The sequence below is a fragment of the Teleopsis dalmanni genome, chromosome 2 (genome assembly GCF_002237135.1).
Source record: "Teleopsis dalmanni isolate 2A chromosome 2, ASM223713v2, whole genome shotgun sequence".
Lineage (NCBI taxonomy): Eukaryota > Metazoa > Arthropoda > Insecta > Diptera > Diopsidae > Teleopsis > Teleopsis dalmanni.
Genome location: NC_051847.1, coordinates 24,778,848 through 24,790,897, shown reverse-complemented (window position 1 = coordinate 24,790,897; position 12,050 = coordinate 24,778,848). Strand labels below are relative to the sequence as shown.

Genomic DNA, 12,050 nt, shown 5'->3' with positions numbered 1-12,050 from the left:
GGCATAAATATTCTAAATTATTATAAATTTTCTTGTAAACGGAAAATTCATAATTTTCTTAACATTGCTTTTAATTCATTATTCATTCAATTTCATATTATTTATTTTTATACAAATTGTAATTTGCTCGATTTATGTGCACATATGTGAGAATCACTGTTTGCGAAAACATAATATTTGACAGATTGAAACAGTGATGCCAATGTCGCTTAGCTCCTATAGGCCAGTATGTCGTTTTTTACTACACTTGCGAGCCATAGAAAGCACCTATTTTTAAAATAAGAGTTTGATAACGACTTTACCGTATAAGACAAGAAACTATATTATTATACTATACAGATACTTGAGAAAAAATATAAATGTAGAGTAATATCGCTTGCTTTCTCGAAATAGTATTTGAATTTATTATCTATATACATGTATTTATTATTTTAGAGCACTTGAACAGTAAATACCAATAATCGCTGAAACATTAACATCCCTGTGTATACTTTATTATTATTTACACTGTGTAAAGTGTAAAATCACTTTGTTATTAAAAATCAATAATATATTTGTTTACAATATAAAATGTATCTAGCGTAAAATAAAGTGACAAAGTGTGGGAAATAATATGAATTTTATAAATTGTACATATGTTCATATATTATTTGTTATAATTTTTTTATTTATTTCGAACTCTAGTGCTTCAAATGGGGATAGAACACAGTTTTTTCGAAATTGTCGCCAAAACTGTGAACGACAAAATTGTTCTGCAGGTTAGTATAATAAAAATAAAAAAATGAATAAATTCTTAGTTTCATTTTTAAATTTTACAGATGGAATTGAGCTGCAAGAACAAGCTATTAAATACTACAAACAATCTGTATTCGACAAAGCATTGCAATGGACTTGTGCAGATGAGTGCCAATATGGTTGTATGTGGCGAACGGTAGACGCTTTTTTAGATAGAGGCTGGAATGTACCTCAATTTTATGGCAAGGTTTTTAAAAACTTTTTCAGATATTTGATAGATATGTAAACCTTTATTTTTTAAGTGGCCATTTATGCGATTCTTAGGATTTCAAGAGCCGGCATCAGTATTTTTTTCTATTTTAAATTTAGTAGTTCATTATCGAATGTTTCAAAAATTTAGAAGAGAGGTACGACCTGATAGTCCATGTTACAGGCTTTGGCAAGTATTTTCCCTCGTAAGTTATATATTATAAGTAAACATTACAAATTACTCAAACAAACTGCAACAGGTTTCTCTTAATGGTTGGGTGTGGTCAATTGTTTTTCATGCCAGAGATTTTCCATTTACTGAACTTATGGATTATGCATTTGCCTATTCTATTGTATTGGCTACATTTGCTTGTATGGTATTAAGGTTTGTATTTTTAACTAAAACTAGCACACTAATATTGAATACTTTATATATTTTCCTGTTTTAGAATGTTACATAAAAATTCATTATTTTTACGAGGACTTCTGACTCTAACCTTCTTGTCTTTCTATGTTAATTACTTTGCGTATTTAAGTGTTAACAAATTTAGTTATGCATTAAATATGAAAATAAACATATTAACAGGTATTAAAACTGTTTTATTCAAACAATTTGCTTCAACAAAATAAACTTTTTTACATTAATTTTAGGTATACTATCGGCTGGTGGTTGGCTTTCATGGTGCTTTATTGTACGAAAAAAATATACGCACAACAAAAAAATATTAAACTTCTATGTTCTTCTTGCTTTATCTATGACTTTAGAAGTTTTTGATTTCCCACCAATTCTGTGGATATTTGATGCACATGCATTATGGCATTTAGTGACGGCTCCCATAATTGTATTATTTTACAGGTATCGTACTACTATTTATATAACGGGAAAGAATTGCTTTCTAACTTAATTAAATTTTAGTTTTATTATAGATGATTGCAAAATATTGCGAAAAGAAAAAACCAATATGTAAATTTTATAACATATTTACCTAAAATGTTTTGTATGTTTCTTGATCTGTTTTTATTTATATAAATTAATATAAGCAATTAAATAAAATGAATTAACTACATTTGTCCACATTGTGATATAATAACAGGTAATTTTGGTTTATTATTGGGTCCAGTGGGCACGTTTTCTATTTTTCTCATTATTAGTAAACCGTCTAAAACGCGACCGAACACAACATGCTTACCATCTAAAAAATTACATTTTGCACAAGTTATAAAAAATTGACAACCATTGGTATCTTTTCCACTATTTGCCATAGATAAAAGTCCAGGGGAATCGTGTTTCAATATGAAATTCTCGTCTGCGAATGTTCCACCATATATACTCATTACACCAGTGCCATCACCCTAGAGAGTAAACTGTTCCATTATGTATACAAAAGTACTACCCATATACATACATGCACAAAGTCTCCACCTTGTATCATAAAGTCTTTAATCACTCTATGGAAGCTAGCAGATTTATAGCCCATTGGAACGCCATCCGGCCGATATTCACCAGTACATAATTGCCTAAAATTTTCTGCAGTTTTTGGTACCGTGTCTGCAAATAATTCGAATATCATGCGTCCAATTTCTGTGGTGCCGACAGATACATCAAAAAATACAACTGGATTGTTCGCATTTCGTAATTGAGATTGAATTTGATTCCAAGTTGGCATTTTTATTCAAATTTATTTTTAAAAAATCTACTTTAAAACAAAACAAAGATTCCGGCAGAAAACGCTTAATGTCAAAAATTTGACGTTCATTTTTAACACATGTCAACTAAAGCATTGGCATTGCCAACATAAATTTCCAAAATTATTAATGCTGTTTGCAATCCAAATCCGCCTTCACTGGGTAGACTTTAACATGCTAATTAACTAGGATATCTAAATTTTTGTTTATAGACAATATTGGAATACAGTACATAAAAAAATTGTTTTTTTTTTTTTAAAACCGTGGCCATATTTTTACGTTGTTTACAAATGAATTTCAAGCACCTCTCCTCTGTTTATGGCTTTTGCAATGTGGTGTTTTAAAAGCGGTTAATATGCTTACCCCTTTTAGCTCGTGCAACTGCTGTACGTAGTCGGTAGTACAGTTGTAACAACGACTGATGTCGCTCGCGGTTTGTTCTTTAGGTAAGGATAAAAAATTTTGGTGGTAACATACAAAATAATAGAATTTATTGCGGCCTATACTATACGTTCTGAAGGAGCTCGCGGGCTATACAACGCAATAGAGCAATCCATGCTACACCAGTATCGACTCTACAGCTCGTCAAGTTACGCTGAAATAATCTTCAAACTTTTCAAAATCAAGATTCAAAATGCTCCCTTCAAGGTACAAAACCAGCTACTGTCAAAAACATACATCCTTTGATACAACAAAGTTATACATCCAAATGTCTACACAATACCGCCAAAATAAATAGAAGAGCTCTATCCATCTTGTCGCACACAATGATTTCATTAATACGTCGACCCCTTCCGCAACAGAGAAAATATCAGTGATGACTATTGTTTGAAGCCTGGAAAGTTCAAAGATTTAGAGTCTTGATACTAATTTAATGGAAGTACAAGTATTCCTCGACTTCATACTCCGAAGGTAACTTTGTAGGGATAGCTGACATATTACGGCGTAATAATATCTATTAAATCCACAAGTGATGGTAGGTATTGATGTTATGTTCGCGAGATTTTTCCAAGTTTTGTAGGTTTGTGTGAATGTTAATTCTTCCAATATGACAAGACTGAATCGGGGAGTTGGTATATGACTTTTATATAGCATACAGCTATTACGACTATTTTTGTATATATGCATTAGTTGTTTTTGTATTGCTTCATTTCTATTAACAAAAAAATCTAGATTTCTTTTCATTCATGAATTTTTATTATGATCGAAGGGGAAGCTGTAATAAATCATAAACATGATTTAAAAAAAATGATTTAATAAAAAAAATTTGGTTACGCTTATTATGTTCGAATATCGAAATTTTAGTACTATCATGTTTGATTTAATAAAATTTTTTTTGTTATGCTTCATATCGTAATTTTATCTTGCCATCCATCTATGTAGTTTATGCAAAGCAAATTGTTCCTATTTTTCCATAAGTATATTTTTCCATAAGCATCTCATTATATTTAGATCTCTGACCAAACCTTGAAATTTAAGAAAGTGTCAAGAACCTGTTTTAGACACTGTGTGAATGGGTACTTAATTCAACATATAATAAAGTCTTTTCATTTAACCGAATAAGCAATCATTTTATAATTCATAAATTCTTAATTGTTTATTTATATACAGACATCATAAGTATAAATTTATTATATGCTTATCGTAAAATTTTGCACGACTTAAAATAATTTAAAATTATATGAAGTTTCATCAATTTTGTTGAATTAAAGCAAGAACTCATACATGACTAAACTGAAATTAGAAATATTAGATAAATATTAAATATTTTCATGTACAAATATATTAGCTAAGGATTATTACCTGCATGTATGAAAGTATTAAGCTGCACAAATTAAAGCCATATATAACAAAAAAATTATATGTAAATTATTAAAATATAGATTGGTTAAAAATTATTTCCCATTGTACTCTGTAATTTACTGCACATCAAATAATATATATATTATATATAAATTAAATATATTAAAATCAATTATTTTTAATATAAAAATTATTGAACATATTTTTTTTAAAAATAATTTTCACCTTTATCTTTGAAATCTGTGAATTTCCTCAAATAAAATCAGATATTTTAAGTAAAACGATGAGTTTTATAGTATATGTAAAAAAAGTTGTAATTACAAAAGGTTTTTAACAGCGATCGCAAAAATTGATTCCCATTTTTTAGTATTTGTTATGCTGTGCCAGCAGCTGCATATCCGTAAGATACTTGATAATATGCACCTTAGCCTCTGCCTTCTGCCTGACTCCAAGTGTATTTAACATATCTGTGACTACCATTCCAAACGATTGATCTTCAGCGCTGACACCTTGCGACATAGAGTTTTGGAAAATTTTAATCGTATTTAACATGTTATCATGATTATCATCATCATTACGTTCACGTTTTAATGGCGGCTCATAGAAGTAAGGTTTTTGTTCCTGTTTCACTGCAGCCAATTGGGTGTCGCCTGTAACTGCAATTTCTAAATGTGAACTTGAATGTACATTAGGCGTAAAAACTAGTAAAAAAAAACTTGAAACAATAAACAAATAATAATAAAAAACAAATAATATGAGCGATTTTCACTCAGAGCATACGTAGCTTAAAGTGTTCACTACAGACTTACCATGCGAATGGGTCAATGTTTGAGCAGAGGTTGATGCATTACCATTGAATGGTTGCGCGAATATGTCAACTACAGTTTGTTGTTGAGGTTGTTGCTGCTGCTGTTGTTGCGTAGGATCCACTTGCGCTGTAACTTGTGTATTTCCTTGTCCAGGAGTAGCACCACATTTGCCAAGTAATGATTCACGGTATTGTCTATAATCACATTATTTTCTAAATTAACACTAAAAATATTGTATAGTTTAGTATAGTGTACCTAATAGAATCCACTAAAAATTGCATTTGTTTAAAGTAACGCCAACGTGATTCTTGACATAATTTCATTTCACGAGCAAATTTATCGCGTAAACTTTTCCATCGTTTAGTACATTTTTGTTCTATATTTTATAAAATAGAAAGAATTTTTTAACTGAGTACTTCATATAAAAATAATATTTCAACAATTTTAAGAAATAGATTTTAATACAAAAAAAAAAAAGAAATACATATATATATATAACAGTATTTATAATATAAAATTAATTATTATTATTTTGTATTTTTTATTGATTATAATATATATCATATATTTTATTATTCTATATTTAATAATTTATAATTACGTTTATTTTTCAAGAATGGTTATTAAATTATCATGGGATTATTTGTATATATTTATTTTTAATTTATAAACATATACAAATTTCTTTATTTTTAATCAAATTCGAGCACGAAAAGACAGTTAAGTCCCATTGTGCTAACAAAATAATATATTGTGGGGTTCAACTGAATATATTAAGCTATGCTGCTGCTGCTGCGATAGTGCAAGTGTGAGCGAGCACACAGCATTGACAGCGAAGTACAGCAGCAGCCAACGCTACGAAAAAGGCGACTGATTTCTACATATATAATCCGACCCCCGCAGCAGCGCATAAACGTAGGTTCCTTCAATTAATATAACGTATATATGTGAATACACTTTGTTCAAATTTTTTCACTGTATTTATGCGCCGCAAAAACTTTATTTTTTATACATATGTATGTATATATGGCGAACACATTGTTTTATAAAATGTTTAAATAAATGTTCACCATTAATATTTTTAATTTACAAAGTTACCTGGCACGCCAAGTGTCTCCGCTATTTGTTTCCATGTTTGCGCTTTTCTTACAAAATGTTTATAATTGTAGTGGGAGCGATCATATATAACAGGATTCATTTTTACTGCTTCTATAAGATTCAAATCAAATTGTTGTTCCATACTTGTGTCTAATTTTGTATCCATTTTTAAAAGTTTTTATTTGTTTTGTTAATAAATTTTTAAATTACAAAAATTGCGTCGCTGTAAACGTCGACGATTTCACTAAAATTCTAATTTCCTTTTCTCTGTCTCTGCCAACTGAAATTTTTTCCACTTGCAGAGAAATAAATATTTTTCTAGTTGCGCTAACTGAATGACAACGTGAAAGCGAAGCCGACGACACAATAAATCTGACTGCTGAATCAAACTTCGGCAACGTTGCGTCGCATTTTGTACTGGTGTGGGCAATTTTTCATATGCAATAGTGCAGTAAGCATTTAGGTTGTAACGCACTAAAACTGCATTAATCTTTAAAAAAGTAATTCAAAATAAAATAAATACAATTACTTTAATACTTCAAAGATACTACACTATATAAAAATACCTATATATAAATATAATAACATAAATACAATTAAAATTAGTGTAATAAATTTTTAGTTGCCCTTTTCTGTATAGTAGTTCGTCAATGTATGCGTTGTCAGCAGCGTATTTGTGTTCGTGTACGACTACGACGACGCCATTGTTTCGTTAACGATTAATATTGTGGCAGAAAAATCTATATTATATGAAATTTATTGCCTGCAATAATTATGTAGATATAATTATATTAATTAATGCAATCATTTTTATAATTTTAAATTATTTATGAAAATAATAATAAGTGTACTGACATATTCAGCAACTAACACCTGTGCATTCTATTTCGTATACACATGTATATCCGATTGGATTTAACAAAGCATACGCAAGCAGTGGTGGTTTTTCACAATTTATATTTATAAAATTTTTAAATGTAACAAATGAAATTATTATTAAATACAATTATAAATTTGTAATTATAAATTACATACGAGTTACGATTTTTGTAAAGTTCAGCAGTATGAGCAACTTGTTTTGCTATGTTCATCGCAATATATTGCGATGTACAGCTATAGCTGGGGATTTAAGGTATCACACTTTAGATTTATGAACTTTACATATTAGTTACGCCTAACCTCGAATACTACTTAAGAACAATTATTACATTTATTACACAAACGACGCTAATTAGTTTTTACAGCTATTCTATTTATTGCTTAAACATAATATTAACGTTGCTACATGTATGCGCACCAAGTATGCGTTTTGTTGCACACTTTAAAACAAGATGTAATTTTACCGTATACATGTCTGCATCCCAAAATTTGGTATACATACTTACTTACTTACTTACTTGGTGGCTTACTTGGTGGTATGCATACATGTAGTGTTGTCTTTATCATGCTTTACTTTTTATGCAAAAATGTACTCTTCACAATGGGCAATTTTACAAAAATCAGTTATTATGTCCCATTTTATATAATTCAACAATTGTCCTATTGAAACAGATATATAGCATCATTTTCATAGTTTGTATTTTAATAATCATAATAAGAAATGTTTTTAACACATAATTTCTCTATATTGTGCTCATTGCAGCAAGTAATTAAATAATTTTTTAATTTCATGCTGTGTTAGTGTCAATTTCATAAACAGGGATGGTTTTGTCGTTTTGTTTACGTTTGTAAATTTTTGTTATATTTGTTCAAGAAGTATTAAAATATTTAATTAATACTGTATGAAGATTACTTTTAGATGTTTGATTAAATTAAGGTTTTGAACGGTAAAAATAAAACACTGGCAAGGTAATAGAAATGTTTGAAACAGTCAGTACATATCATATGTTAATATTTATTCTAATTTATCTAACATAATTGTTAACAATTTTGCCAACAAAGCAATAAATCAGTAACAATACACTCTATACATTTACGATGAATCATTAAAAAACTAATATTCCTGCATAATAGAAAAGATAACAATTTATAGATATGCGGGCGTGTATGCTGTTTGTTTTGATCAAACACTAATATATTTTTATAAAAATGTTCATAATTTTTTTTATATAAATAGATTTTCAGATTTTAATCTTACAAAAATCTGTAAATTATATCTGTGCCTGCTGCAATACTCATGATACCACCAAGTTTAAGAAGGATGAGTCTCACTAACGATGTTCCATACGGGATATTAGCAATTCAGAAATGTGCACGAATATGTTGTCCACGTAATCGCTGCCAAAAAGTTATACTGTAACTGTGCTATATTAATATAAGTAACTTATATAATGTGATTTAATTCCAGATATAAAATATCAGTTCTATTCCTCACATATTTGTCTTATACGTGTTATCATATGTCAAGAAAGCCAATATCCGTAGTAAAATCTGTACTGAACGATAATTGCACAAATGGTACTTCCACACATTGTGGTTATGCGCCTTTTAGTAAGATTTTTAATAATATTCTTAACTGTTTTTTGTATTATTTTAAGTTTTTTTCAGATACACCTGATGGACCTAAATTATTTGGTGAGATGGACTCTGCATTTTTATTCACCTATGCACTTGCCATGTTTGCGTCAGGATTCATAGCTGAACGTGTATCATTACGTTATTATCTCTGTTTTGGCATGATCTTGTCAGGACTTTTTCAATACTTATTTGGTTTAGCTAAGATTTTGAATATTCATAACATGACGTATTTTTTACTTATACAAATATTTGGTGGTATAGTCCAAACAACAGGATGGCCTGGAGTGGTGACTCTCGTTGGCCGTTGGTTCGGTAAATCAAAGCGTGGTTTAGTATTTGGAATTTGGAATAGTCATACTTCTATTGGCAATATACTTGGTACGCTAATAGCTGCAAAGTATGTGGAATCAGACTGGTCGCTATCATTTATTGTTCCCGCCATTATAATTTGTATTGGCGGTGGTATCATGTTTTTGTTTCTGGCAGAAAGTCCAGAATCAGTTGGCTTACAACTTGATCGGCCTTATTCATATGAACGCATTAATGATTCCGATGTCGAAGATGATAGAAATGTTTGTAATATGTTTAATAAATTTACGTTTGTTGTAATTGTATAAGTTTTCTGTATTTACAGCGTAATGAATCAAGTGAAAGTGCACAATTGTTACAGCAGAGACCATCAATTAGTATAATTGATGCACTTCATATACCAGGCGTTATCGAATTTTCATTTTGTTTATTTTTTTCAAAATTAGTCAGTTATACATTCCTGTACTGGTTGCCGCTGTACATTGAGAATTCAAGTAAGTTATTTTACAAATATAATGTTTTGTTTCTATTTATTGCCTATTTATTGTTAAATATAAATAATTCATTTAGTTTTATTTATTTATTTAATTATAATTATATTATATTTAAAAAGATAGAGATGAAATGTACAAACTATGTAAAAATTGCTATGTTATTACGTAGACAGATGTATTCTTTTTTGAGTCACAGCTTGGAGAGATAAACAACGCTTTGGCCTTTTTACTGCTGTAGGTAGTACCCTCTCCATTGTTGTTGTTGTTATTATTGTGGTAACCCGCGGATCTATTGATCAGATAACATAAATGGAATTACAAGTACGTATGTATGAATTAGGATGTGAGTAGGTTACAATAGTGTAGAGGTAGGCGATAGTTTAGGAGTCAAAATGGGTTGTGGGTGGGTGAGATTTTGATTGAAGTCAACTTGAGTTAAAGTGGAAAAATTTGGATACTTTAATCAGGTGAATTCAAATATTGATTGGAATCCAGTTAGTGTGTGGATTTGGAAAACAGCTGAGCGAAATCATGGAGATAGAGCTGTAATTAGGGCATGCATTGGTACAGTTAAAACTGAGATTATACCAATGTGTTGGAATTTGAAGTTTCGAGATTAATTTTCTTTTAAACCTTTTAAAAGTCACTTATAATACATAGATGGTAAATTTTTTTATAGGCACTTTGGGAGCAGAAGTGTCTGCCATTTTATCAACGACATTTGATGTTGGTGGTATAATTGGTGCTATTGCAGCTGGTGGAATATCTGATAAAACTGGAATGCCTGCTACTGTGTGCATGGTTATGCTTTTGGTAGCATCACCTGTGGTATACAAAATTGTTTGTATTGAAAAAAATTTGAACTTACCTAATATCGTTTTAGTTGCTTTTATATCAAGCGTTTGGTTCAGCATCTATGGAAATAAGCATTGTATTGCTTATACTCGGAGGCATTATGGTTAATGGACCATATGCTCTTATAACGACAGCAGTGAGTGCTGAATTAGGAACACATAGTACTGTAGAAGGAAATGCCAAAGCTTTAGCTACTGTTACTGCAATTATAGATGGGACCGGCTCAATTGGTAATAATTATAATAAAAGTTTTATTAATTTTAAAAGTTTTATGATTTTATAAGACGTATTTGTGTTGTTGTGATTTAAGGTGCTGCTGTGGGTCCACTTTTGGCTGGTGTTTTCTGTACTGGAGGTTGGCAACAAGTTTTTCATATGCTTATTATGGCCCTGACCTGTGCAATGATATTATTAATACGACTAGTAGCTAAAGAATGCATAAATTTACGTCGTAATAGCCGAACTCGTAGTGAATAATAACCAAATCCAAATATATTTTTTAAAATGATTTTATTACATTTTCAATTACAAATAATTATTTGTAATTTTAAATATATTTTTATATCAGAACTTTATTATTTAAGCATATATACGTAATGTGAAATTTTAAAATTTTAATAAATCTCTGTTCAAAGAGTATCACAAATTGTACGTAAATAAAGTTTTCATGTAAAGCAAAATTTGTGCTCTAATCTCAATTCTATAGAAAAAACCATCACTAAGTGATAAAAAAAATTAATATAAAATTATATTTGGCACAATAACATTAATATTGTAAAGAGACTATGCATAAGTTTTTGTAATTATTTTCTTTAATAATGTTCTTTCTTTATTCTAATAATTCTGGGTTCAAAACTGTTTCGTATTTTCTAATTATGCAAAATTAGTTTCTATTACTCATTTTATTTCTAAGTATGTTATATTTTAATTTTCAACTTTTTTATGACAAGTTTTTAATTCAAGGAAAAATATGAATAAAATCTCATCTTCGTTTGTCAAATTGTGGGTTATCATACCCATTTAAGTTTCTGCATTTGCTAGGGAAGCAAATCAAGTAACTTCTCTAAGAATTATATTACTACAGGGACGATAATAATAATAATAATACTTACAAATTTAAAAAAGGATTTGTAAAAACAAAAAATCTTTAAATCAGAACCACACCTATGTTGCATGAAACATTATTATAATATAAGATTGCCAATGTGTTTATTAGTTATAACGCAAATGTAAAAAAATTGCTCATACAAAAACTGCTTTTCGCCCATTAATTCCTCCAAGCTGCTTAAAGCATCAATAAGGCATCGATGCCATTGTGATGCTTTTAGCGTCAATGCCACTATAAGCTGCTAGGTTATAAAAGTATTATATTAGTTTCTAAAAAATTTTTTTCGCCTTAAAATATGCAATTAATTCTAATAATATTTTCTCTCATATAAATATGCAACTGATAATACAAATGCAAGCGTAGGAGGAATAAGTATTTTTTTACAAT

At 29.4% G+C, this 12,050-nt stretch overlaps 4 protein-coding genes across 7 annotated transcripts; 2 read left to right on the top strand and 2 right to left on the bottom strand.

The window, feature by feature from the left end:
• The first annotated feature begins 608 nt into the window (after positions 1-608).
• Positions 609-2,005, top strand: LOC119677592 (post-GPI attachment to proteins factor 3). The gene is made up of 7 exons (XM_038088994.1): positions 609-758; positions 819-982; positions 1,038-1,190; positions 1,245-1,369; positions 1,434-1,570; positions 1,636-1,840; positions 1,901-2,005. Exons 1-7 carry the CDS (start codon positions 614-616, stop codon positions 1,950-1,952), a joined length of 981 nt encoding a protein of 326 aa, XP_037944922.1. The 5' UTR covers positions 609-613; the 3' UTR covers positions 1,953-2,005.
• LOC119677594 (peptidyl-prolyl cis-trans isomerase H) lies at positions 1,982-2,891 on the bottom strand. Its single transcript, XM_038089000.1, has 2 exons — positions 2,391-2,891; positions 1,982-2,337 (listed from the first exon to the last, which is right to left on the bottom strand). Exons 1-2 carry the CDS (start codon positions 2,649-2,651, stop codon positions 2,047-2,049), a joined length of 552 nt encoding a protein of 183 aa, XP_037944928.1. The 5' UTR covers positions 2,652-2,891; the 3' UTR covers positions 1,982-2,046.
• Positions 2,892-4,277: 1,386 nt separating this feature from the next.
• On the bottom strand, positions 4,278-6,820 carry LOC119677593 (transcription factor Adf-1). Of its 4 annotated transcripts, XM_038088999.1 has the most exons (7): positions 6,381-6,820; positions 5,538-5,658; positions 5,283-5,476; positions 5,052-5,174; positions 4,699-4,982; positions 4,474-4,592; positions 4,278-4,404 (listed from the first exon to the last, which is right to left on the bottom strand). In XM_038088999.1, the coding sequence occupies exons 1-5, from the start codon at positions 6,544-6,546 to the stop codon at positions 4,837-4,839; spliced, it is 750 nt and encodes a 249-aa protein (XP_037944927.1). In that variant the 5' UTR covers positions 6,547-6,820; the 3' UTR covers positions 4,278-4,404; positions 4,474-4,592; positions 4,699-4,836. The 4 variants fall into 4 exon arrangements, with proteins under 4 accessions (XP_037944927.1, XP_037944925.1, XP_037944924.1 ...); XM_038088997.1 differs by having other exon boundaries at positions 4,699-5,129; positions 6,381-6,817; XM_038088996.1 differs by having other exon boundaries at positions 4,699-5,138; positions 6,381-6,816.
• Positions 6,821-8,113: 1,293 nt separating this feature from the next.
• Positions 8,114-11,117, top strand: LOC119677587 (glucose-6-phosphate exchanger SLC37A2-like). Its single transcript, XM_038088990.1, has 8 exons — positions 8,114-8,228; positions 8,497-8,675; positions 8,728-8,870; positions 8,928-9,469; positions 9,532-9,700; positions 10,380-10,528; positions 10,584-10,785; positions 10,866-11,117. Exons 2-8 carry the CDS (start codon positions 8,557-8,559, stop codon positions 11,030-11,032), a joined length of 1,491 nt encoding a protein of 496 aa, XP_037944918.1. The 5' UTR covers positions 8,114-8,228; positions 8,497-8,556; the 3' UTR covers positions 11,033-11,117.
• Positions 11,118-12,050: the final 933 nt, after the last annotated feature.